The 23,771-nt window shown below is 47.2% G+C and overlaps 1 protein-coding gene across 3 annotated transcripts in view; it reads right to left on the bottom strand.

Annotated features, from left to right (window-relative positions):
• The window catches only part of ZFHX3 (zinc finger homeobox 3), a 255,767-nt gene that overhangs the window by 84,806 nt on the left and 147,190 nt on the right, over positions 1–23,771 (bottom strand). For all 3 annotated transcript variants that reach the window (XM_089903269.1, XM_089903270.1, XM_022583310.3), the window contains exon 4: positions 19,605–19,836. In XM_089903269.1, coding sequence (XP_089759395.1) covers positions 19,605–19,836 — 232 coding nt within the window. The remainder of the gene's footprint in view (positions 1–19,604; positions 19,837–23,771) is intronic.

Here is a 23,771-nt window from a genome sequence, read left to right as displayed (position 1 = left end):
ACCTCACTCATACCACCACCCGCCCTCCCCAATTCCATTAGCACAGATCCTCACCTGTCACCTCACGTGAGCTTCACCTTCAAACCCTTCCATCTTCCACCCAGGAGCCAGTATTGCTTGCCTAAAACAGGGTGAGGTCACATGACTCTGCTAAGTACAAGCATCTCATGGTTCCCGGTTCCGAGAGGGAAGTCCAAACTCCCTTTCTCATGGAGAACGTGGGTCGCCCCAGTCCCCCTGGGGAATTACTTCCACCCTATCCACCGGCTCACACGCCACGCACTGGCCACAGAGAACATCCCATGCCCTTTACACGCTGGCATATCAGCAGTGTTCCGAGTCCGTGTCGGTGGTCTTTTTAGGAATCTTTTCCTGTTAGACAGTGAGCCCCCTTGGGCACAGAGCATGTCCCGTTCCCCTTCGGCTTCTCCGTCTCCTTTGCTCCACCAAGGGCTCACTAGACCTCTGTTCACCTAAGGAGTCAGGGAGACAGGGCCCTACTGTATGTACAGCCTTGAAGATGAAGGGAGGAATAATCCCCTCCAGAAAGGAAGACAGGTAAGCATGGGGCAGGAATTCTAAGAATGGACAGGAGAAACAGCGGACCACAATTTGATGCAAGAAGAAGAAAAATGAGGAGGCCGTATTTCCACCAGAGCCAGTAAGAGGAAGGAGTGGAAGGTGAAGAGGAAAGAGGCTGTGCCTTCCGAGACATCCCAGGGCAAAGAGGGGCCTTCTCCCCTGCGCCCCTCAGAGACAGGGCAGAAGACGGAGAGTAAAGGAACAAGGACAGAGAACTGTATTCGATTTAGCAGAGAGGAAAGGAAAGCTCACCAAATGCCCTCACTAGGGCTTACGTTAAAGTACTGCGGGACCGGAGGAGGGAACCAGGCACACCGCACGGCAGGATGCACGCCAGAAGCCCCACGTTCCCTTCTGCGCTCTGCACTCGGCTACCGACCCATCCTGCTGGAGCTTTCCACAACCAGAGGCCCACTTACATCCGAGCACACCGACGAGATCAAGAGGTGCTTGTTTTCCAAAAATAATGGAATTAGAAATGAATTAAGACTTACCCTAGTCCCAACTTTCACATTCCTAAGACCCTGCTCTTCAGGCTCTGTCCAAGCTGACGCTTATCTTCCTTCTTATACTAGAACCACTTCCTTGGTTCCTTTCAGTGTTCCTCATTCACTCTACCATCAGGGGCATTTTTGAAAATTCTTTTCACTCGTTCAATATCCTGGATTGTCAAATTACTTAATCCTCTAGAAACTGGTAAATAATACATAAGCTTTAAAAATCAACTTTAATGACTATACTTCTTTCTTTTTGCCAAATATTTCTACCTATTGATTTTTTATTACCATACATTTTCCCAAATAATCCCATTTAAAAATTCAATTCCTTATTGAATACACTCAATGTATCCTTCCACTAGATTCTCATTAGTTACAAAGGGGAAAACAGTGACTTTACAGTGGATATAACTAATCACCGTAACTACGGACTCTTCACTAACATAACAAAGGCATCACTATCTGTCACCACATCTAACTGATCAAAGTTGACATCACCAACGAAGAGACCAATCAATACCATGTCCCTTCCGATACAATGTACTAGGAAGAACAACATCACTTTTGGGGAACTTCTACCAAAACGCAAAGCCTGATTCTAATCATAAGGAAACATCAGACACACTCAATTTGAGGACACTCTACAAATTAACTAACCTATACTCATCAGATATGTTGAGGCTGTAAAAGACAAAGGAAAGAATGAGAAACTGTTCTACATTACAAGACTTTAAAAAGAGATGGACATCCAAATACAACTTGTGATCTGGGATTTTTTTCATATAAATGGTATAACTGGGAAAATTTGAAGAAGATCTGTAGATTACCTAGTAGTTTTGTATCAGTGTTAATTTTTTGATTTTGACCATTTTTCTGTGGTTATGTAAGATAATGTCCTTGTTCTTAGGAAATACACATTAACATATTTGGAGATCAAGCGGCACCATGTCTGAAATTTACTCTGAAATGGGCAGAAAAAAATAAAAATGTGTATACCTCCGTGAGTGTGTGTATGTGTGTGTGTGTGTGTGTGTGTGTGTGTATCCCACCTACATAGGTATGTAGACAGTAAGTGTGTGTGAGAGAGCAAGAGAGCTTGAGAAAGCAAATGTGCTAAAATGTTAACATTTGGGGAATCTGGGTAAAGATATATGGGAATTCTTTTTACTCTTTACTTTTCTGTAAGTCTGCAATTACATCAAAATAAAAACATTCAAAAAGTCCAAATTGAGAGGTGGAGACAAGATGGCAGAGTAGAAGGACGTGAGCTCACCCCCTCTCACAAAAACACCAAAATCACAACTAACTGCTGAACAACCATGGACGAAACAAACCTACAAATTGAAAATAAAATACAGTAAGATTCCTAACATCTCTAGTCCAATTATATATATTTTTGTGTTAAGTATTGGCAATTACACACATTACTGCATAAATATTTTAGATTGTATGCAAATTCCATTCACTATCTGTTTTCAAGTTACTAATGAAAATGTTAAATAAAAACAAAACTTTCACCAGCATTTGCAGTTCCCCTCAACACATATAGCCCAGAAATCAATATATTATCCGTGCTTATTAGTCTTTCTTTTAGTCAGGGTTCAACACATGTAAACATTTCTCTTTAGGCTCAGAATCTGATAAGGAGGTTATGGAAAAGACAGTAGTTTTGATGTATTTGTTTTTAATACACCTATGATATTCACACTTGCAATCCTACCTGTCTCTCAAAGGGGCAGATTGGCGTGGTGGAGGGGAGAGCGGAGGAAGCTAGATACAAATGATGGAAGGAAATGGGTCTACAGCTGGTGGTCCTTGCCCAGGGTCCTTTGTCTGGCTGAATGGCCTGGCTCCCTGGCCCTCGACCAAACTCCTGAGCTCGCCCAGAAGGCCGAGAATCTTACTCTACCAGGAACAGGTTTGCTTGCTTCTTGGAGCTTCCCTAGTCGTTCAACCCAAGAATTCCCCACACCTCAGAAGGCCCAGGATCTTCAATTGCCCTGCCCTGCTATCTAGTGATTACCATGGATCATCTTGAACTGTGTTAATCGTGTGTGTGTGTGTGTGTGTGTGTGTGTGTGTGTGTGTGTGAAATCCTCCTGAAAGACAATGGGCAGGGGTCATTTCTCCTATTCTTTCATACTTTTCCACAGAAACTAGTGTTTACACTAACAGGGGCTTAAACAACTGAAAAGCTCAACACGCCCCAGTATTTCCAGAGTAAAAATGGGGGAAAGAATGGCCCCTGAGGCACCTTGAAACGATGCTGGGAGAGGATGTTGAATGTTACTGAAGTACATTTAAAGCCTCCAGAATATAAGTTTGCATTTGCACAATACAACTTCCCTTTGCAATGAGAATTGACATACATTATTTCCTTTTATCTTATTAGTATGACGGGATTTGTTCTTGATGAATCCACAGCACTACAGTTACTCATCATCGTTCCATTATCACTACAGGTTTATAGATTTTCCCCTTTATTACTCATCTTATTTTTTCCATCAAGTGTATTTCATATACGAGATAGTAATTACAAACTTCTCTATTCCTTACACTTAAAGTTTGCCTTTTTTTCCCCGATCATAAAAGCAGTAAGTGCCTCCTGTTGAAAATCTTGAAAATACAAAAAGTGTGAAGGAAGTAAAAATCGCCCATAATCAGTGATAACACCTCAATATATTTATATATACTTTAAAGGAAACTAGGACAATTATATATGATTTGGGGTCTTGCTTCCCTGTCTACTGAACTTTCTTTGATATCCTTAAATATTAATCAAGAACATTATTCCTAGTGGCTACCCAGATCTCCACCACATTTTCATAACACAGTTGACTTAATCCCCTCCTTATCTTTTAAAAGATGTGTGGCAGAGGCTCCTATCTGCCTTCCTAATAACTGCTCTTCCTTGTGACAGAGCACTCCTTTTATTCGGGGCGGCAATACCCCCAGTTAAAATCTGCGTCTCCCAGTTTCTTCTGTGCCCAGAGAGTGTCATGGGACCAAGTTCCAGCCAATGAGATGCAGGAGGAAGTAACTGGGTGATGCTTTGGGGAAAGCTCTTTGAAGAATCGAATTCAGGTGGTACCTGTGCTTTCCCCTTCCCGCTTCCTCCCGCCCAGAGCACAGATGGAGCGGCCATCCTGAGACGATGAGGACAGCTGTGTGGAAAGATGGAAGGAAGCAGGGTCCCTGCTGGCCCTGTGAGGCCTTCACTCCTGCACTTGACTGCTCTCCTCTCAAGTCTGCTTGTGTGAGGGAAAATGAAGCCCCTAATTCATGTAAGCACTCTTGGGGTGCCTCCGCAACTCACAGCTGAATGCTGTGAGATAAAAGAAGAGATGTATTTTTGTTTCCCCACCTTCTACTGTCTTCAGAGTCTACACAGCTTTGAAAATATGAGACTAAGACCTCACATACAAATTAGAAATTCTGTGGAATAGCCAGGTCTCTCCTCCTCTCATGAAGGGCTGCCTAAACTGTGGGTAAGAGCCTGCAGGGAACGACATGGGCCTGCGTTTGTGCATTTCTACTGTTCACACAGCCCCAGCTGACAGTGACCACGAAAGCTGCCCCTCACTGGTTCAAGTCACTCTCATAAGACAATTCCAAAGTGACAGGCTGCTGCGCTGTCACTGGTACACTCTCCTGCCTGGACACAGCCTGCTGGGCACAACAGGTGCCTGCAAGCCTGGGACAGTCTCTGGCTCTGGCTTTCCTTCTCAGAAGACACACTTGGTTTGGGAAGCCTTCCACCCAACACAGCTCCTCATGGAAGCCCGCAGACCCCAAGGGAACCTGTATGGAGCATGTGACAGCCCACACGGGGCCTGCCAGGGGCCAGGTCACTCACTCACGCTAGCGGCTGGGTCGAACCCTCCTCAGTGCGGTTTCTGCTTGGTTCGAGGAACTGGAGTCTCAGCCACCACTAGGAAAGCTGCTTCTCTACTGATCAACCACCCACCACCCACCACCCAACAATGGCAGAGAAAGTACTGTAAAGCCTGAACGTCTCCCAGAACTACAAGACTGGTATGTATTAAGGTTAAGTGAGCTACCTGCTTAGGTCAGGTTTAAGGAGATGACAATGCTTTCATCCCACTGCTTTAAAAAAATGGCTGAAGTGTGCAAGTCCAATTTCCAGCCTCAATGAGAACACAGGCGTGAACACAATTTCATCATTCCCAGGCCATGCAACACCCCACCTGGTCTAGGTGATGGGATTCCAAACAGTCATGCCTCCATGGGGTTTTCCAGTCATGGAGGCGAGGGAAGACTGAGCTGAGGTCAGGGGTGACTCCAGTCCACACCCAGGTGATTTGGGACAATTCACTTTGAAACAAGCTTCTTTTATTGCCCTAAACGGAAAATTAGCCAACAGTCCCGTTCCTCTAGGATCCTACTTGCTCTGTTTCACCATCATGTATATAGGACAGTTTTCCTACCCCCAAAACTAAAGACTATTTTTATCCCAACTTTGCTGTTTCATAAAACACACACAACACCTCAGGGATTTTGACCTAAAGTAAGTCTTCAGAATACCCAGGTTCATACATTTCATTGTTACGATAAGGGGTAGAAGAATCTAAGCAAATTCTATTATTCTCTATAAATTTAGGCTTCTTTATAGCTAGAAATGGCTTGGGGATCCAGTCCATTTGAGAACCATGATAAAGTAAGACAAGAGTTGAAGCTTCCTCTCTCTCTCTCTTTAATGAACACCAAGAGCTCCCCATGGCAAGTGTCTGCTGGAGGGGGCCGGGAAGCTTGGGAGATGCCGGCCACGTTTCAGGGTTGTCACGGCATGCCCCGGTCAGACCACTGTCCCCAGCCATGCAGCCACTTCCTCCCCACGTGGGCCGTCCCCTTAGAGAGTTTATTAACCAAGTGCTTGGGGGTTTGTGTATATTTATATTACCTCCTCTTCTCTCCCCTCCGTTCTACCAGGGCACGTTGGGGGAAAAAGTTATGATAAACTTTAATAAAAACAAAATTAAAATGATTAAACCTTTCATATCCGTTAGAGATAATCTCTCTTCTGCTGGCTGGTCAAATCTGGAAGAAAACAAATGCAAACCATAGCTTGCTGCTGCTTTTCAATCCAGGTCCCCCCTCCCTGCCCAAAAGAAACAGACAGAAAAGGCTGCCTGTGGCCAAATTTTTAAAATAAATTAGATTTGTCCTCACACACGGCAGCCAGGTGTGGCTGAAACTTTCTTTCCAAATATCCATGATACATACCAACATCCTTCCCTCCAGGGCCCTTTCAATGCGAGCCTGACAATCCCAAAGGGACCAGGACCGCGAGCGGGGAGGAGTGACCCCCGTTATTGAAAAAGAATCACTATTTCCCATTTTAAATTTACTTAGCCGTGTAATACTGCCTCATAGAAGGGAATGAAGGCCCTGCACCTGCACACCATCTACTGGAAATACACACACGCATACACACACACCCCAGTCTGCATTCCTGATTAAAGCAAGCCCAGGAAAAAACAGTATAGTAGGGCACAAATCTTCCTGGTCTTATGGGTTCTAAGGAAGTCTTCAGATCTGCCTGGGGTCTGGACACATGTCCACGGAGAGAAAAAATGGCTGCAGAATTAGATCAGGCCTGTCTGTCAAAGGCTGGCTAGACACGCAAGTCAGAGCGAGGTCATCAGCCACCCAGAACGGGATAATGACCTCTGGACACGCAGCACCAGGGAAACCAAGAGAACACAGGTGTTAGGGCACTGCACACTTTCTGGATTATGACACTAAGTAGTGAAATGGAATTCTTGTCCAGGAAATACACATCACCCTCTGACACACCGAGACGCTGTGTGGAATGTGAACGTCTATCAGAAGGTAGAGGGCAGGAGGAGATGGAAGGTTATCACTTCGCTCTAGTCATCCTAACACATACCCTGACCAGAGCCAGTTTCTCACTCTTCACATATGGTGTTTATGCTGTAGTAGAGACAGCTCATCCTCTAGTCTAAAGGACACGAGTCTGTCCTGTGCTTCACACTTGCGTGGTGACTCACCAGAAATGGATTTTGTTTTATGAAAAAAACGCTGACCCCTGGGCTAAACCAGAGAACTCCAAAGAGCTACTCTGATCCCAGAAAGTGGCTTCTAAGCAGTTCAAGGTCAACGTAGCCCCTTCCACTTGCGGTCATCCTGGCTCACAAGCACCCTGCAGAGACTGCACCCTGTGGTACCCCCTCTCCTCCCTGCCTGAGGGGCTCCTTTACTTGGGGGTGATGGGGAGGGAGACAATTCACATCTGTACGACAGTGGACATGCAAGTCAAGTTTCCATGGTAACCAGAATAGTGGAAGTTGCACTGTCACTCCCCTGCTTTGACCTTTCCCATCTAGATGGGAGCAAATTCCAAATCCCCCTGCATCCTGCCAGGGTCCACAGGACCGGGCTGCTTGGACCACAGCTCCCAGCCCGCCAGCCCTCTGCCCGCTGCTCCTCCAATCAGCCGAGGGGCTGCGCACTTGCTGGGCCCTCTGTCAGGGCCGCTCCCGCTCGGCTCCGATGTCACCTGTCACCTCCCCGGAGCGCCTTATATAACACCCTGCCCCGCCTGGCTCTATATTTATAGCACCTTGCACACCTGACATCATCTACTTGTTTATCTGCTGTCTGTCTCCCCCCTTACTAGAGGGCAAAGTCCAGACTTTGCATTCTCTCCCTGCCGGCGGCTTTCCCAGAGCCTAGAGTGGCGTGTGGCCATACTAAGGACACGCCCATGCATGCAGGATTAAAGAGCTCCACTTCTGGACTCAAACCAGTCGCTTCTTCCCCTGCTGTGGTTCTCTTCTAAAGCAAGGCAGGGCTTCCCTGGTGGCGCAGTGGTTGAGAGTCCGCCTGCCGGTGCAGGGGACACGGGTTCATGCCCCGGTCCGGGAAGATCCCACGTGCCCGGAGCGGCTGGGCCCGTGAGCCATGGCCGCTGAGCCTGCGCGTCCGGAGCCTGTGCTCCGCAATGGGAGAGGCCACAACAGTGAGAGGCCCGCGTACCGCAAAAAAAAAAAAAAAAAAAAAAAAAAAAAGAAGCAAGGCAAGTCAGATACTGTCTTTTCCCTACTTGTGCCTCATCTTCGCCTCTTCATTTCCAAACTCTTCAGCACTTGCCCATCCTCCTTAGACCTTCTTTCCCTCCCTTTGTCAAAAATCACGGTCCCAATTTTGATTTTGTTCTAAATTTAACTGCCTACACAGACTTCATTGTTTTGTTAATAATTCAAGACCCACCAACCCAAATTCCAGCTCACATCTACCGCAATATCAGCATGAAAATGTCTGGGGCGGACACAAGCTTGCCTGGTCCATGGCCGGGCCACACCCTCATCACTTAAGTTCCTCACACAGTTCCCGGTACAGACTCCCACCCAAGCCCACCAGGGCAGGGCTGCCCTCTCCATTCTGTGAGGTTTCTCAGTCCTTCTTGGGTTGACTCACACAAGAAAATCACAAAAGGGTTTTGAATATTAGGAAAACCGCGCGAACCATTTCCAGTTCTCGGAGAAAACCAAGGCTTAAGCTCTGCTGGCTGGAGAGTCACAGATAACTGCTGCCCCTTCTCTCACCTGTCTGACGGGTTTCTCCATTTCTACCCTGAGAGGATCCAGCAGTGGATTATATTCCCTTCTGGATACGAAGAAGCCTGTCCCTGGGACAAAGCACTGCTCGTCCCTTGGATGAGGTCGGCAGCCCACAGGACGGAGGCAGGACACAACGGGAAGAGCGCTGCCCTGAGCCTCTGTCTACAGCAGCACCACCCATGAGAACGTCCCGAAGGACGTTCTTCCTTCTGTCTGCACTAACACGGCAGCTCCTAGTCACACGTGGCACTGAGCACACAGTCTGGAACGGGGGGAACCTGGAGACTTGAGACCTACAATGGCTGAGAAGCAGTGAACATGCCTTGCTTTACACTCTTGCAGAGGAAGGCCCTTCTGGAGGTCGGCCGTGAAACCTGCATCCCAGATTCGCATCTGGGAAAGATGAGGGTTGGGGAAGAGGATGTACCTGCCCTACGGACACATGTGAGGGGTGGGCCCGAAATGAAAAGGGTGAAAACTCACACACTGGGGCCTTTATCCTGGAGGATTTGACACAGATAAGGTAAAAACCACATGGAGTCAGAGTCCTTCAGGTACTTCCGGCAACCGAAAAAATGCTTTGGATGGAAGCCCAACCAATAGACACCATGTAGAATTCTCTACCAAAGCAGGTCGTAGAAGGTGGAAAGGTCTAGGGGGCGGGGGTGGGCACTTACTCCAGCCAGGACAAAAACCAAACAGGGCCACTAAACACCATCCACAAATCCACAAGGGAGTTGTGCTTGTCCTTGAAAGCACCAGTGGGTGAGAGAGAGGAGTCGCTATTGCTATAGATCCTCCCACAAGAGCCTCATACGTGACAGCCTACTGGAGAACCCTCGACAAGGGCAAGGTGTCCCCAGGCGCAGACTGCCAAGTTTCACAGGCACGAGACTATCCCTACATGGGGCTGGCTGTGCCCCTGGGGTGGGGCCCATCAGTGGAAGGTTTGAGCAGAGGCTGTGTCAGGACAGGTGAGAAAAGACTCCTGGTTCAACGAGCTCAGTGGGCACAGCACTCTGACCCCTTTCCTGATCTAACAAGGGGACTCCTCTGGAGTCCTCTGCCAAGAAGCTTGCTCTGTTTTTTCTTCACAGGCCAAGGCCCTCACCGAGGACCAAGCAGGACCAAGCTTCCTGGGAGCAGGAAGCTACGGAGGGACGAGCAGGTCCTGACAATGCTGCGGGAGGGCTGCGTCCAGGGTCTCACCACCGCCCTCCGCCTCTGAGCCCATCTCCACCTCCTGCCCTCCTTCCACATCCAAAAGGACCACAGATAAAGAAACAAGACACTGGCCTCAGAGGTCAGAGAGTCAATGTTACGGCCTGAAACGTGTTCCCCAAATTCATATGTTGAAGCTCTAACCCCCAACACCTCAGATATGACTGTATTTGGAGAAAGACCTTTAAGGCAGTGAATAAGTTAAAAATGAGTGTTACATCGGATTAGGGCTCACCCCGACTGATGTCCTTATAAGAAGAGGACATTATGACACACAGAGCGGCACAGGGCTGAGCACAGAGCAAAGACCATGGAAGAAGAGAAGCAGCCGTCTGTATGCCAAGGAAAGTGGCCTCAGGAGAAACAAAACCTGCCAACACCTTGGACTTCCAGCCTCCAGAACTGGGAGTAAATTAAGTTCTGTTGTTTAAGGCACTCGGCCTATGGTATTTTGTTATGGCAGCTCTAAGCAAACTAAGGCAGTCTGAAAGGACAAACTCTGTCCTAAGCAGAGGATTTTAACCCAAGGAAAATGGTGAGAGCAAAGCACATAGATTCTTTTTGTGTCTTCATGAGAGGGCAACAGATCTGGATAAAACTGAGTTAAAACAACAGACAGGCCTGTTCCAAGAAAAATCACATACTGTCCAATTTTTAATATTCTAATTAGAGCAGAAGTCAAGGATCTTTCAAAAGCAATAAATAGCTCTTTTTATTAACAAACACACAAAAGGTCTCAAGATATAGTCTTGAGGTATAAAACTATAAAAAAAAACTATACAAAGCCCTTTAACAACCACTCTGAAGGATACATCTTTACAAAGTCCTTCCCAACTCCCTCAGAACTGCTAATGGATTAGGCTAAAGTGGCAAAACCCAAAGTAAAAGCCTATTTGAAAACATATTTCTCCCACACTGAGAAAAACTGAGGGGGAAAAAAAAGCAAAAAGAGAGATGGGAAAGCAATAAAGAACACACCCTACGCAGCCCGGCAGAAAGCAGGTGGCAGGTAGGCACCATATTCTTTAAAACGGAAGCCAAAGAGTTTTATGGAAAGTGCAGCCCAAACCCAGCCTGGGCCTGCAGGATCCCAGTGAGGAACCCAAAGCCAGGGTAAGTGTGTCATGCGCCCTCACAGCCGGCCAGCGCTGTCCGTCAGAACCTTCTGAACTGTTCTAGAAATCTGTTCTGTCCACCAAGGTAGCCATGAACCACATGTGACTAAGAAGCACTTGAAATTTGGCTAGTATGACAAGAGAGACTGAATTTTAAATTTTTATTTAACCTTAATTAATTTAAACTTAAATAGCCACAGGGGGCTTGTGGCTGCCGTGCAGAACGGGCAGACAGAGAATCTGGAGAAGCTTCCTTGCTGCTCTCAAGGGATCTAGAAACCCAACGACCAGGGGGCTCCGGACAGCACTTATTCTGATTTGGGAGGCCAGAAAGCTTTCCACTGCTAGTCAATGTTTGAAAAAATCATGTGGGACTATTATAATTCTCCTAATTGGGTCACAGTTTGAAGGGGCTTCTTCCTTAACATCTGTAACTCTGAGAAGGCGGCTTTGAGCTATTTCTGTAAGCAAAGAGACAGACGCATGTTCTATTTCCCTGGCCCCCTGCCAAGGTCAGGAACAAGTTTAATATAACTAGCCCAAGAAATGGATTCTTTAGACATTCCTAAAGGCAAAACGAGCACAAATCTTCCTTTCTCTTGAAAAATTACATTTGGGCAACAGGGGAGGCGTGAAGTGCTGGGATGAGGCTCTGCCCACGTGGCGGACGACAGTAGATGATGACCGCCCCATCCTGCTACCGCCATCCCCAACCCACATGAAATCCAGGTGCACAGCCCTAACCCCAGCCCAGCGCAAACACCGACTCACTGGCTAGCTACCCATGTTCATCTGTCAAGATGCAAACTTTCAAGCTCCTTGGATACCCCTTTCAAAGGTGACTTGGCAGAAAAGTTTCACTGAAGTGATACTTGGTGTGTCATGACATTCTCTGTCTCCCTTGGGGATCCCTGTGTTTCTGGGCTCTCTGACATGCTCACAGCCCTAAACGGGAGACCCCTAATGCTCACCCTCAATATCCCCCCTCCAAAAGGACCCCCAGTCTCTCCTAATTCCAGTTACCATCAGCAGGCGCCTTTTTTTCTTTTATCTTTTTGCTGTGCCCCTTGGTATCACCCTCCCTGGAAGGGAGCAGCCACAGCGTCGCTACCTCTCAGAGTGGACAGCGCAGGGTGGCGATAAGGGCACACACCACTACCTACCCAAGGGGACAGCATGCAAGACAACTAGAGCCCCCAGCTGAGGACAGGGCTAACCGGGCAGGCAATGTCTAGCCATACATACAGCCCAACATATAGGCAATGTATGCTCCAGGGCTATATACTGAAATAAAACCAAAAATCCTCGACAGCTTTGAACCTCCCATGAAAATAAAGCAACTAGTAAATGGTGGACCCAGAGTATCAAAGGGCGAATAAATGATAATCATTGCAACTCAGGCTACTGCAGCCAGATCTCAGATAATTTCTAAAAGGTGGAATGCCTTGGTGCAGACGCTCGTCTCTTCTGGAGAAGACAGAAGGGAAACAGAGTAGGTGGGAGGTCGTAGACCCTGGACCCACTGCCCAAGGACTATCCTGGTGATGTCACATCCTCTCCAGAGGGACCCCTCCAGACCAGGAGCATGGGACAGCAGTGAACCAGCACCCCGCACATGTCCACCTTCCAACACACCAGATCATTAGCACACTTTGCAGAGAGCAAGCAGAAAACCTTAATTGTCCTTAATTACCCAGTTCAAGAAAGCTCCTAGATAACGGCTCTTGGACTTCTTGCCTGGTATCCACGTCATTTCCCTGACTCTGGCTTCATTATATTCCTAGCTTAGAAGCAACAGCCTCTCCAAGATGCCTCTTCATAACAGACTCTGGCGTTTCAGGAAGACAGTGCCATCACTACAAAGCTGTTTCGTATGGAGAGACAGATCCTTAGCTTCTACACTGTCCTGGGGTGTGGGTGCCCGTGTGTGTGTGTGCACATGCACGCCTAGGCATGCACACACATGGACGCCTAGGCATGCACACACGTGTGGGAGGAGGGGAGGACACACTAGCATATACGTAGAGGAAGGACTAAAACAAGGAATGTGTAATCTGAAGCCATCACAATTACAAATGTAGATGAACAGGCAATTGGCGCTGACCTTTGTAGATTGTTAGAGGACTAATTAAGGCAAATCAGGAACTCTGTTCCAACAAAAAAACAAGGCAGTATACACCCTAAGAAGTACTCCTGTGCTCTTCATGTAGATGCAAAATGCAAGCAAATCAGCCAGTAATCAAACGACGTATACTTTATGTCGGCAAACGGAAAACTATCTCCATGAACAAAAGACAACCAAGGTTCACCCCTTGGTTTCTTGTGAGCAATTTTGCTAATAGCTCTGTCAATGAGCTCCACCACTATCTGAGCTCTTGCCATGTGCCTGACACTCTATTAGATCCCACCCATGAAACAGCCAGATATGCCAATTACAAACTATGCTTAGAATGGTTAGTTCAAAAGCTTTAAAAAAAATTAGAGTCAAACTATACCCTATTCTGTAAACTCCATTTTTCATTTAACAATATTATATTCTCTTCTCATGTCGATACATAATGATGTCCCTTTATCTAAAAAAGCACACTGAAATTCACAATCCTATCCCAATAGTCCTTCATCAGGGAGTGGATTTAAAACAGATAAAGTCATATTTTCTCTACTCCTCCATGAGTGCTTAAATTTCCAGTCACCCCAATTTGTTCTGACATTCTTTTTACATTTAACTTTTCTAGTTAGAAATACTTTATCCTACTTTTTCCCAAACCCCATGGACAAGACACATAGTCAAAAGGAAAAAGGAAAGAGCATAACTGTGCTGGTTTTATGAAAACAGTGCTTCAGAACTGGCCACAACATATTTTAGTGCTATAAGAAAAATGACACTGAAATTGCATATAATTTAGCCATTTACAAAAAAAAAAAATGCACTTCATATTCAGAGGGCAGCCTTATGCCAATTTTGAAAAATCAAAACAAAAACAAATGAGAAAGTGGAAAACAGGACATTTTCTTATTCTCTTAAACTGTATGAGTTAAGCAGAACTCCCTGGAAGTTGGTTCAAAAAAATAACCCATCAAGTGAAGCCGGTGAGTGTTCCAGTAAAGGTTGTCACCAAAACCACATCATCACTTGGCCAGCTGTGTCTGCCTCCCTGACCCCAGGAATTCACTACCTTGAGCGCCAAAGATGTGTCAGTGAAGGAGGCCGCCGTCTTCCGCTCCAAGCAAAATACTCCCCTAAACTCTGAATGAGCGCGCCCTCTGTAAACTGAGCCACCGTCCAGTTGCCCCGGATGCCTGGGCGGGCATATTATGCAGTGTACCCACACCAAGAGCTGAGAGGAGAGCAGCAGCTGTGCCCCCAACTCAAAGTCTCGCGCATAATAGGTGCTCAATGAAGAATCATTAAATTACTTCTGTGCAATGTTCGGAGGTTGACGTCTCCGTGAAAGAAGTAGTTAAGGCGAGGGTAAGAGAAACAGGAGGAGGAAAAGGAGAGGAAGGCTGAGGACAGAAACACAAAGCACCTCTTGTCTTCTGGAAGCCCAGGGCACTGATAGAGTGAAATTAACTACAGTTTCACCCGGGAGCCAGAAATGCCTTTTTAATAAGCAAACAGGGAAGCTGATCCTACACACGATCCACCTACGAGAGCTTTCCATCTTTCAAGAGCTTCTGGTCAACTAAGGGGAAGCAAACAGCCGAAGCCAGCAACTGGGAGATATAACCCAGGGTGTGGCCACAACAACAGGCTTTCTCTTCCTTTGTCTGTGTGTGGGGATGAAACAGAAAGGCTAAATCCCAACGAAGTCAGGAGAACACTTGCTCTTGCAGAAAATACACTCAAGCCACAAACTGAAAGACCAGGTCACACACAAAAAATGTGGGGATGCAGTGAACCTCATCTAGTTTGGTCACTTTCTTTTCTCTGAGATGTATAATTCCAAGACATGCTTTTTTAAGTGGGAAGGCCGTGTGTGTGTGTGCGTGTGTGTGTGTGTGTGTGCGCGCACGCGTGCGTGCGCGCATGTATGTTTGTAGCATGGACGAAGCCCATCACACTCGGTTGAAGACAATATAATACAGGACTCAGCCTGCCCACTGATGTAAGGGTGAAGCTTGCCCACAAGCAGGACCATGTAAGGGAGGGTGGACTTCTTATTAGCACATGGTCAGCAACCAAGACTCAGTCCTTTGGTGCAGCAGGGCAGGACCTAGATGCTTTACGTCTGGTCATGAGGCCTCTCAAGGGGTTAGAGGGCCCATGGTGGGTGTAAGTCCTGGCCACTGCCACAAAGTTCTGAAGCGCAGAGGAGACCTTCACAATTTCTCCTTCTCTACACTTCCATGTGGGCTGGCAGGCTACGTGGTAAGCCTGACTGATTGGAAAACACGTGGGCTTAAGTTAACAAGTAAGATTTGAAGAAGTGATATTTCTGTCACCCACTGGGAAGAATCCATGGTAGAGTCCACTCCATCAGCCTCAGCAAGGGAAGCCCTGCCACCTGCAGAAGGCGACAGGAGACTGGGGTCTGAGGTCCTGGACTCAGAGAAGGAAAGGAAGTTATTTCTGATGGCTTTTGTGTAAAACTTTCTGGTATGTGGACAAGACAGGAGGAAAGAAAAGGAAGGAAAGGAGAGAGAACACCATCATTTAACCAGATGATGACAGAATACCAGGAACGAAAACCCGAGACAGCGCCACGGTTTAGACACGGCTTAGAGCCAGAACAGGCAGGGCTCCTGACAGGTGCCCAAAGATTCCCTGAGGCCGCCTTATGCTACATGAATGATGTCTCCAGCTGAAGATCAGTGACCCAATCCTTACGTTCCAGAGGAGAAAACTGGGAATACAGGCATACCTCAGAGATACTGCAGGTTCGGCTCCAGAGCATTGCGATAAATCGAGTATTACAATAAAGCGAATCACACGAATTTTGTGGTTTCTCAGGGTGCATAAAAGTTACATTTACACTATACTGTAGTCTAGTAAGTGTTCAACAGCATTATGTCTAAAAAATGTACACACCTTAATTAAAAAATACTTTATTGCTAGAAAATGTTAACCATCCTCTGAGCCTTCAGGGGGTTGTAATATTTTTTGCTGGTGGAGGGTTTAAAATATTACGAGAATTACCAGAACGTGACACAGAGACACAAAGTGAGCAAATGCTGTTGGAAGAATGGGGCCCACAGACTTGCTCCATGCAGGGCAGCCACAAACCTTCTATTTGTAAAAGAACGAAGCATGTGGAGCACAGTGAAACGAGGTATGCCTGTATTTTATAAAGTCTGTGTTTACAAAACTTGAAGCTGATGACTTTCAATGTCTTAACTCTACTAGGCCCACAATGTCCCTTTTCTTGAAGACGTTCTTCCAAGAAGTTTTTAACAGTCAATTCCCGGCGGGAGGGAAAAGGATATATTAAAATATATAAGATGAGTTATCTTAAATGAGTTTCTAAAACGGAACCGAGTTACTGTTAATGCCAATATGAGTACTGTCTAATAATTTGTCCCTTTTGTCATTAGTAAAGAGTATAAATAAACGTAGCTAGAGCGCGTATGAGTGGGAGGGGCGCAGGGTTGGGAGGGAGGTGGGTGGAGAGCAAAAACATGACTCCAGGCCAAAGACAATACAAAAGGATTTTGAAATACAGAAAGGAAGTCTATCATCTAGACTAAAGTTGCTCATACACTTCGGGAGGAGGAAAAAAAAAAACCCTAATACGCATTAAATGAGAGAAACCCAGAAGGCAATGGTGTAAGAAAGCAATTCCAGAGCGACTGCATAAATAGAAGTATTACATTATAAAACAGGGAACTGTTTGTTCCAGTCCATAGACCCCGGGTGAAATGGCAGCTGTACACTATTTAGTTTGGGGCACCTCATTAATAAAAAGGGAATTCTGAGCAGAGTGAAAGAAAGAATTGAGGGGCGAAAGGGACCAGCTTTTAGCGGAAGATTGAAACAATGATGTGTGCAGAGCTCGCAAAAAAAAAATTTTTAAACCCTGAAATAAACAGGTCTGAGTATATTGGCAGAGGAAGGAGAATCCTGTGAAATGACTTAATAGCAGAATAATGGGGAATGGCAGGCTCAAACAGGCCAAAATGCCCCAGTGGGGAGCAGGGATTCCCACAGCCAGATGGCACTGGCATATCTGTGGGTGCTGGGCCCCGTCCCTGGCTCACATGCAGAGCCATGGGGTCAGACACGAAGCACAAGCCCCAGAGATTAAGACTGAACTTTAACCCAAAGGGGCATTTACCATACACATGGGAAGGCACAGTCAGTCTTGCAGCGACCTGGAGGTGACAAAAATCATCCTGGTACCCACACAGTACTTTCCCGAAGCAACATTTCAGGCTGACTGCCGGGAGGACTGGCCCCTCCTCTGTGATAATCCTACTCTAGCAGGGGGGAAGCATTCTCCAATTTTGGTATATCCCACCACTGAAGGATCCGGTTTCGTTTATATGGAAAAAGGGAGCAAAGCTACAGCCAGGTGACGGAGACAAGAGCCATGGGCAGAGGGGTCCATAAGGGCTCGGGAGGGATGTCTCCAGGAGGAAATGAAGCTAACAGAGACACTGATACAGCAGAGCCTTCGGAGATGAGAAAATGTCTACGCTGGCAGAGGGTCAGCCATGAATTAATCGTAGGTACCTAGAAAACCAGGGAAAACAAAAAAGTTGTACAAGAAGGTAAATGAAATTATAAAACTCGACATGGCTCAGCTGTGATTAATATTTATAGAGTCAGAGTAATGAAAACACTGAATATTAATATGCCCCCAAATTATTATTTAATCATAATGGAAGATGAAGGGAGGGGAAGATTGAGTGTGTAGGGCGCTGGGGTGTGTGGGTACCGTGTCTGTGTGTGTATGTGTATGAGAGAGTGTGTATGGATTACGGGAGGGTATGTGTGTGAGTGGTATGAGTGTGTGAGCTTGCACAATGGCATACCAGTAAAATCCCCATCTTCTGGAGTAGAAAGCCAATAGATAATGTGTACAACTTACCAAAAAGAAATTTTTTTAATCAAGAAATAGTAGTAGAAGCTCGTTAAGAAATATGGAAATAAGTAACAAAAGGAACAATTAAACTTGAAAGGCGGTGCTCTGGGGAACGGGACTGGCGGGGGCTATGCCATTTTTCACAGTAAGATTTATATAACTTTTTGCCTTTAAAAACTTCATAAAAACGTGAATGATAATATTAGGATTAAAGTCCCCACATGGCCACGACACGTGAGAGGCCGAGAGGATGCGGCAGGCGATGGAGAGACCAGAAGGCCTGAGTCTGCAGCCCGGCTAGGTCATTCGACAGCATGCCATCGGAAAGAGAAAGAGGAAGGGGAAGTTGTGAGCCCAGCGTGTATGAGGTGGCGCCCGTGAGAGGTCCAGGAAGCTGTCTGAAGCGCACACGTGCCAACACCAGGAGACAAAGTTTCAAGAGGCTGGGAGCCAAGGGCCAGGCCTAGTGCCCAGGTGATGACGGCACGTAGGGCAGCCTGAGGGCCACGAGCCGGGGTGTGGGGCAGGGGCGTGGCGTGGGGGGTGGCGTGGAGGACAGTCCAGAGCAACAGGAGGACAGGAGAGAAACACGTCCAGGGAGGGGCGCTTCCAGAAGGGAATGGGCAGCTATTTCAAAGACCACAGAAAGAAAAAGGCTCAGCACGTAGCCACTGGGCTCGGAAAATCCGAAGTCAGCCGTGACCTTCTCAAGGATGGTTTGATGACGGGAGGAAACGGGCTATGATAGGCTGACGTGTGAACAGGAGATGGACCAACACAGAGTGCTCTTTCAAGAATCTGAAGATGCTGTTGGAGAGAGAGAGTGGGACACAGGATTAAGGGAGGGCTTTAACCATAAATGGTTTTTAAAGAGACAGGTGACTGTCCTGTGCTCCCGACCAGAGAGAAAGGGACTGGAAGGCTAAAAAGATAAGAGAGAGGGGAGATTCTACTGAGCGAGGTCCCAGTGGGAGTGAGAGTCACACGGGGAAGGAAGGAGAAGGGGACGGCGGGTGAGGGGACAGGGTGGGAGGCGGAAGCGCGGGGTGAGCTCCCCTGGAAGGTCTCCACCCTCTTTGTGAAGTAACAGCCAGCACTGGGCCAGGAACAACTGGGTCGCTCGCTCTCAAATACAGTCGCAACGTTTATAGCAAACACATGTTCCGATCTTCTTTGAAGTTCATTCTTACCGACCAGACTCGAGGTCCCACACCGCCCATTCTCAATACTGAGCAAGACACAGCTTAGCGTTTGCTTTATGTCAATCTGAACCAAAAAACTGAATCTAGAGCGCGCTCCAGAAGAATGTGGGGAGAGGGGACAAAACACGGTCTGTTGGCTTTTGCTCCCTGGGCAGTGGCTTGTGACACCTGAAGAAAAGTGTGGTGCTAAGTTCCTTTAAAAAATGGGAAAAGCAACAATCCCTGCGTGTCCCTTCAGAACACAATGGTCAGCTGTGAGGCTAGTCATGGACGTGACGGCCAGCTGCACCGAGCCGAAGCCCTCGGGAGGCCACTGCCCGGGCGGCCGCGGGCCGCCCGTGCCCACGAGACCACTCACCGGGGTCGGTGGAGGGGCACCTACGGATGGTGAAGATCTGCCCCAGGTCTTCATCCTCCTCCGGAAGGCCCTTCTGCAGCCGCTGCAGCTTGCGCAGGCTCTCGCTGCGCTGATGCTTCATGGAGCGCACGTGCTGGATGAGGTTGAGCTTTGCCTTGGTGGAGTAGTTGCACAGGACGCAGTGGTAGTAGCAGCTCTCGCCCTCCACGCCGCTCTCGTGCTGCTGCAGGTGCTACAGGGGTGAAAGAGAGGGACACGCCTCAGGTAAGCCACTCCAAGCCCACCATGCCCTGGCAGCAGCCCGAGGATCCCTTATGGGGGCTGCTTGGTTTTCCCAGCAGGTCCTTCCCCCGCAGCTCTGTGAGGACAGGGGAGCAAGCTGACCCTCGTTCCCGTCTCCCTCACACGTGTCAGAGTGCTGAAAACGCTGACGGATCCGACCCTCCCAGTATAAAACTGGTCTTCCTGGCACAATAATTAAAGGTTCCTCCTTCCACTCTCCCAAGTGTCCTGCTTTATTTAGAACAGGGGTCGGCAAGCTATGGCCCACAGGCCAAATCCACCCTGCTGCCTATTTCTATAAATAGGGTTTTATGGGAACACAGCCACATCTGTTAATTTGTGTATTGTCTACGGCTGCTCTCTCAACACCAGAGCGCCATAGTTGCGATAGAGACTGTTTGGCCTGCAAAGCCTAAAATCTTATTATCTGGCCCCTTACGGAAAAAGTGACCAGCCCCTGTTTCAGGGGATGGCCCACATAGTCACCCTACCTGTATAGAATCTCAGGTAACACAGAGGCAAAGCTGCTGTTTGGCTACTTCACAAGGAAGATGACTCAAGTTTTTGTATGTAGAACTACAGACTATTAGGAGAACCCAAAATTAGGTTTTTCCCCGGGCTTAAAAAAAAAAAAAAAGACAGAAAAGTAAATTTCTCCAGACTAGTTTCCCCGTCAACATCTCAAGGTCATTTGGCTTAGTGCTCAGATGGTCAAAATTACAGTCGGTGTTGTGTTTGTGTCAACACAGTACTCTGATTTCAGAACACGGAAGCCCCAGAGCTGGCAGAAAGCAGGCACACACAGGACTAAAGTCCGGGGTACAAGACAGTGGAGGCCATGGACCCAGTTAGCAGACCCCAGACTTCTGCATTTAGGAGAAGGCTTCAAGATTATCCAAGCACAACGTTCACATCCTTTCGGGGCCTCTTTGAGAATATGCTGAAAGCTATGGACCCTTTTTATTAGCAATTAGGGAATTGACACGCTCCTGGTATAGGAAGGCCGCCTCCTTCATTTCAAATGATTCATTTTAGGGGAAGAGGGAACCTTTCTATTGGGTGCACATAAAGCAGGAGAAACAATTCCAAAAAGTTTAAGTGGTTGACCCAAGGTAACCCAGCTAGTTAGTGGGAGAGAGAACTAGAAGCTGGGTCTCACATCCCCCAGCATCCTTTTGGAGGAGGAAATTCAGATCATGTATTTTATGGGCTCATGTTTCCACCTGTCCTTCCTTCTTTCTCCTCACCCTCAGCCCCACCTCTAGTCCCCAGAGCCTGGCCCAAGGGACTAACTACACAGAGCACACGATAAATGCCTCGGCACTTCTTTGTCCGGCCCCTCTCATTTCTGCCCACACTTGTTCTATTTGATGCCCATGCCTGATAACTGTTTCTGGTCCTGCTTGGTTATCTTTCTCGTCCACGTTATGCGGTGAGACACTCAGAAAGCACAAGAGTCAGAATGTCCTGCACTCTGCCTCATACTGAAAATACCACAGTGGCCCTAGCAGCACTTCCCATTGGATGACATGGCTCTGAGGCTCATGTGCTCACACGCACACATCCTATGTTCACGGAAAAAGTGTGAACATTCCAGAAGCACGTTTGGACCTTGTTGGAAGAGGAAATAGGAATGCAACAATAGAGTGCTGTACAAAAACTACACTACTATAATCACTTTTGCTCTGGGGCCAACTTGCAGATAACAGAGTGAAGGGCTTCACTGGTACCAAGAGAGAACAATCCCTTCTGTCCTCGAAATGGGTGATTTAACACACTCAAGTGCAGAGCCTTGGAACAAAGCAATATCCTCCCTCCCTGCCCCGACCCCGTAATAGCTGTCCTAGAACACTCACAACCAGAAGGAGTCTGAAGAACTAGCAAGCTCACTGTTAACTGTCAAATTATAACAACTGAAAATATATAGCGACTTTTCTTGAAATAAATTTGAGCTGATTTTTTTTTTAATCGTTTATCTTCAATTTACTGCCTCTGACATAAGGCTCCTTACAGAGGGTTTCAGGAGAATGGAAAGCACCAAAGCAAGGTTTTCTGGAGGCTGCAACCTTGGGAAGAAGGAGAGTCTGATGGGCTAGGTGGAAAGGAAAATGATGAGCTCGTCCATGTTCCTTCTCCCCGACTTCTCCACAGGGGCCCCCGAAAGCCAAAAACTGCACCAGGATATTCCTGGGAGCAAGGGTTTGGCTTGGGATTGAGTAAGAGGAAACTTGTACAGGAGCCAGACACTGCTGCCTTGGATCACTAAGACCAAAAGAATGACATTTATTAAAGTTTCAACAAAAACTGACTGAATGAAAGATAACAGGGAAAATACCCATGGCATCTACAGCAGTTAAGTTCTGTCGAGGGGTTTTGGTGGTATCATAAACTATGAAATCAGAGCAAGTACCATTAAAGCCCTAACCCCAAATTCTCATTACTTTCCCATGAAACAGGACTTCCTTGCACTAAAGCTCTGAATCTTAAACATAAAATTTTAATATGGATGTGAGGGTTCTTTTCCAAACAGCTGGGGTTTCTAGTCTCTGAGCCAGAAGAGAGGATAACATGGCCAAAAAGTGTTGGATGGGAGTTGTCAGATGTCAGATGTATTTTGTCCTCAAATCCATGGGTTCCTGGGTGACAGGGCTGTATAAACCCTGAACTAAAATAAACATGATACTGGGGACTCCTGTTTAAAAAATAATTGTATAAGGATGATGTCCCCAAACCACTACACTTGACTCATGGTGGTCAGCGGTAATCTCTACTGCCACCAGGAATTCTTCTGTCTGCCATGTGAGAACCATTTTGGAAGGGAAATGGTTACATGCTACAAATGGTAGAGAAAAGAATAAAAGGAAATGCGGAAAACAGAGCCACAGCCTTTCCCACTGATCCCAGTGCAGGGAACATTTAGGGTCCTCTCTCAGAGACTTGCACAGAAACGTGATTCAAACTTCCAAGCTTGCTTTTGCACTCCAAGTTCATTCTCCAAGACATACACACAAAAATCCAGAATAAACTATTTCTCCATCCTAGGAAACACCTGCTTATAAAGGTTATACCCAACCCAAACTTCCACTCACAACTGGAGTCTCTTGAGGTCTACCTGCATGTGACAGCTCCTGTTCTCACCACATCTCGTAAGCTCGGTAATTCTCAGGCTGTCCCATCTCCAGCGAACGGGGGCCCAAAGCGAGCAGCAGCGTCCTGGGTCCTGACTTCTATGACCTCCACACCATCTGGTCATTTCCCAGGCCTCGAGTGGGTCAATGCCCTGACCTTGTTGGCCAGGCACCCTCTCCCTCCCAAGATGCCCTGGCCCATCCCCAGAATTCCACCCTTGGAACCTGCCTAATAAGACGCAGCAGGAGGGGATGGGGCTGCAGAGGCCAATGAGGACTCCACGGGGCAAGCCAGTCAGCCAAGGGCATGCTTTCCCTGCAGAAGAGAGTGGATGTTTTCATTTGGAGAAAGAGGGAGAATGATTTTTCCTGTCCCAGCTAATTAGAATACCGTCAATTGGGATCACTATGTATTTAATTAAATTCACTGTAATATATGGAGAATCCACCAAGGCACAGGTCCCAGTGGAAGACTCAGCGGAGGAGCTGTCTGCCTCCTTTCAGAGTTCTTGCTCTCCTCTGCAGGCAGGAAATTCTTCTCCCACGCAGAGCCTGGACTCCCCCTCACAAAGGTTGCCCATCCTTGGGAAGGAGGACCCAGGTCTTGTTTGCCTTTTTCCATTTATTTCTTTACTCTGTGCTCAAGATTCTTAACTGTTCGCCTCTGTCAGGTCAGGTGTGCAGTTGAAAAAAGAAAACAGAGCAATAACTTCAACTGTGGTTAGTGTGCTACACGTGGACCCAAAGAAAACTGGCC

Source organism: Delphinapterus leucas, chromosome 20 (assembly GCF_059928025.1).
Source record: "Delphinapterus leucas isolate spDelLeu-1000000601 "Yukka" chromosome 20, BTC_Dleu_Yukka2, whole genome shotgun sequence".
NCBI classification, from domain to species: domain Eukaryota; kingdom Metazoa; phylum Chordata; class Mammalia; order Artiodactyla; family Monodontidae; genus Delphinapterus; species Delphinapterus leucas.
Note: the sequence above shows the minus strand (reverse complement) of the source record. Positions and strands in the feature narration are given on the sequence as shown.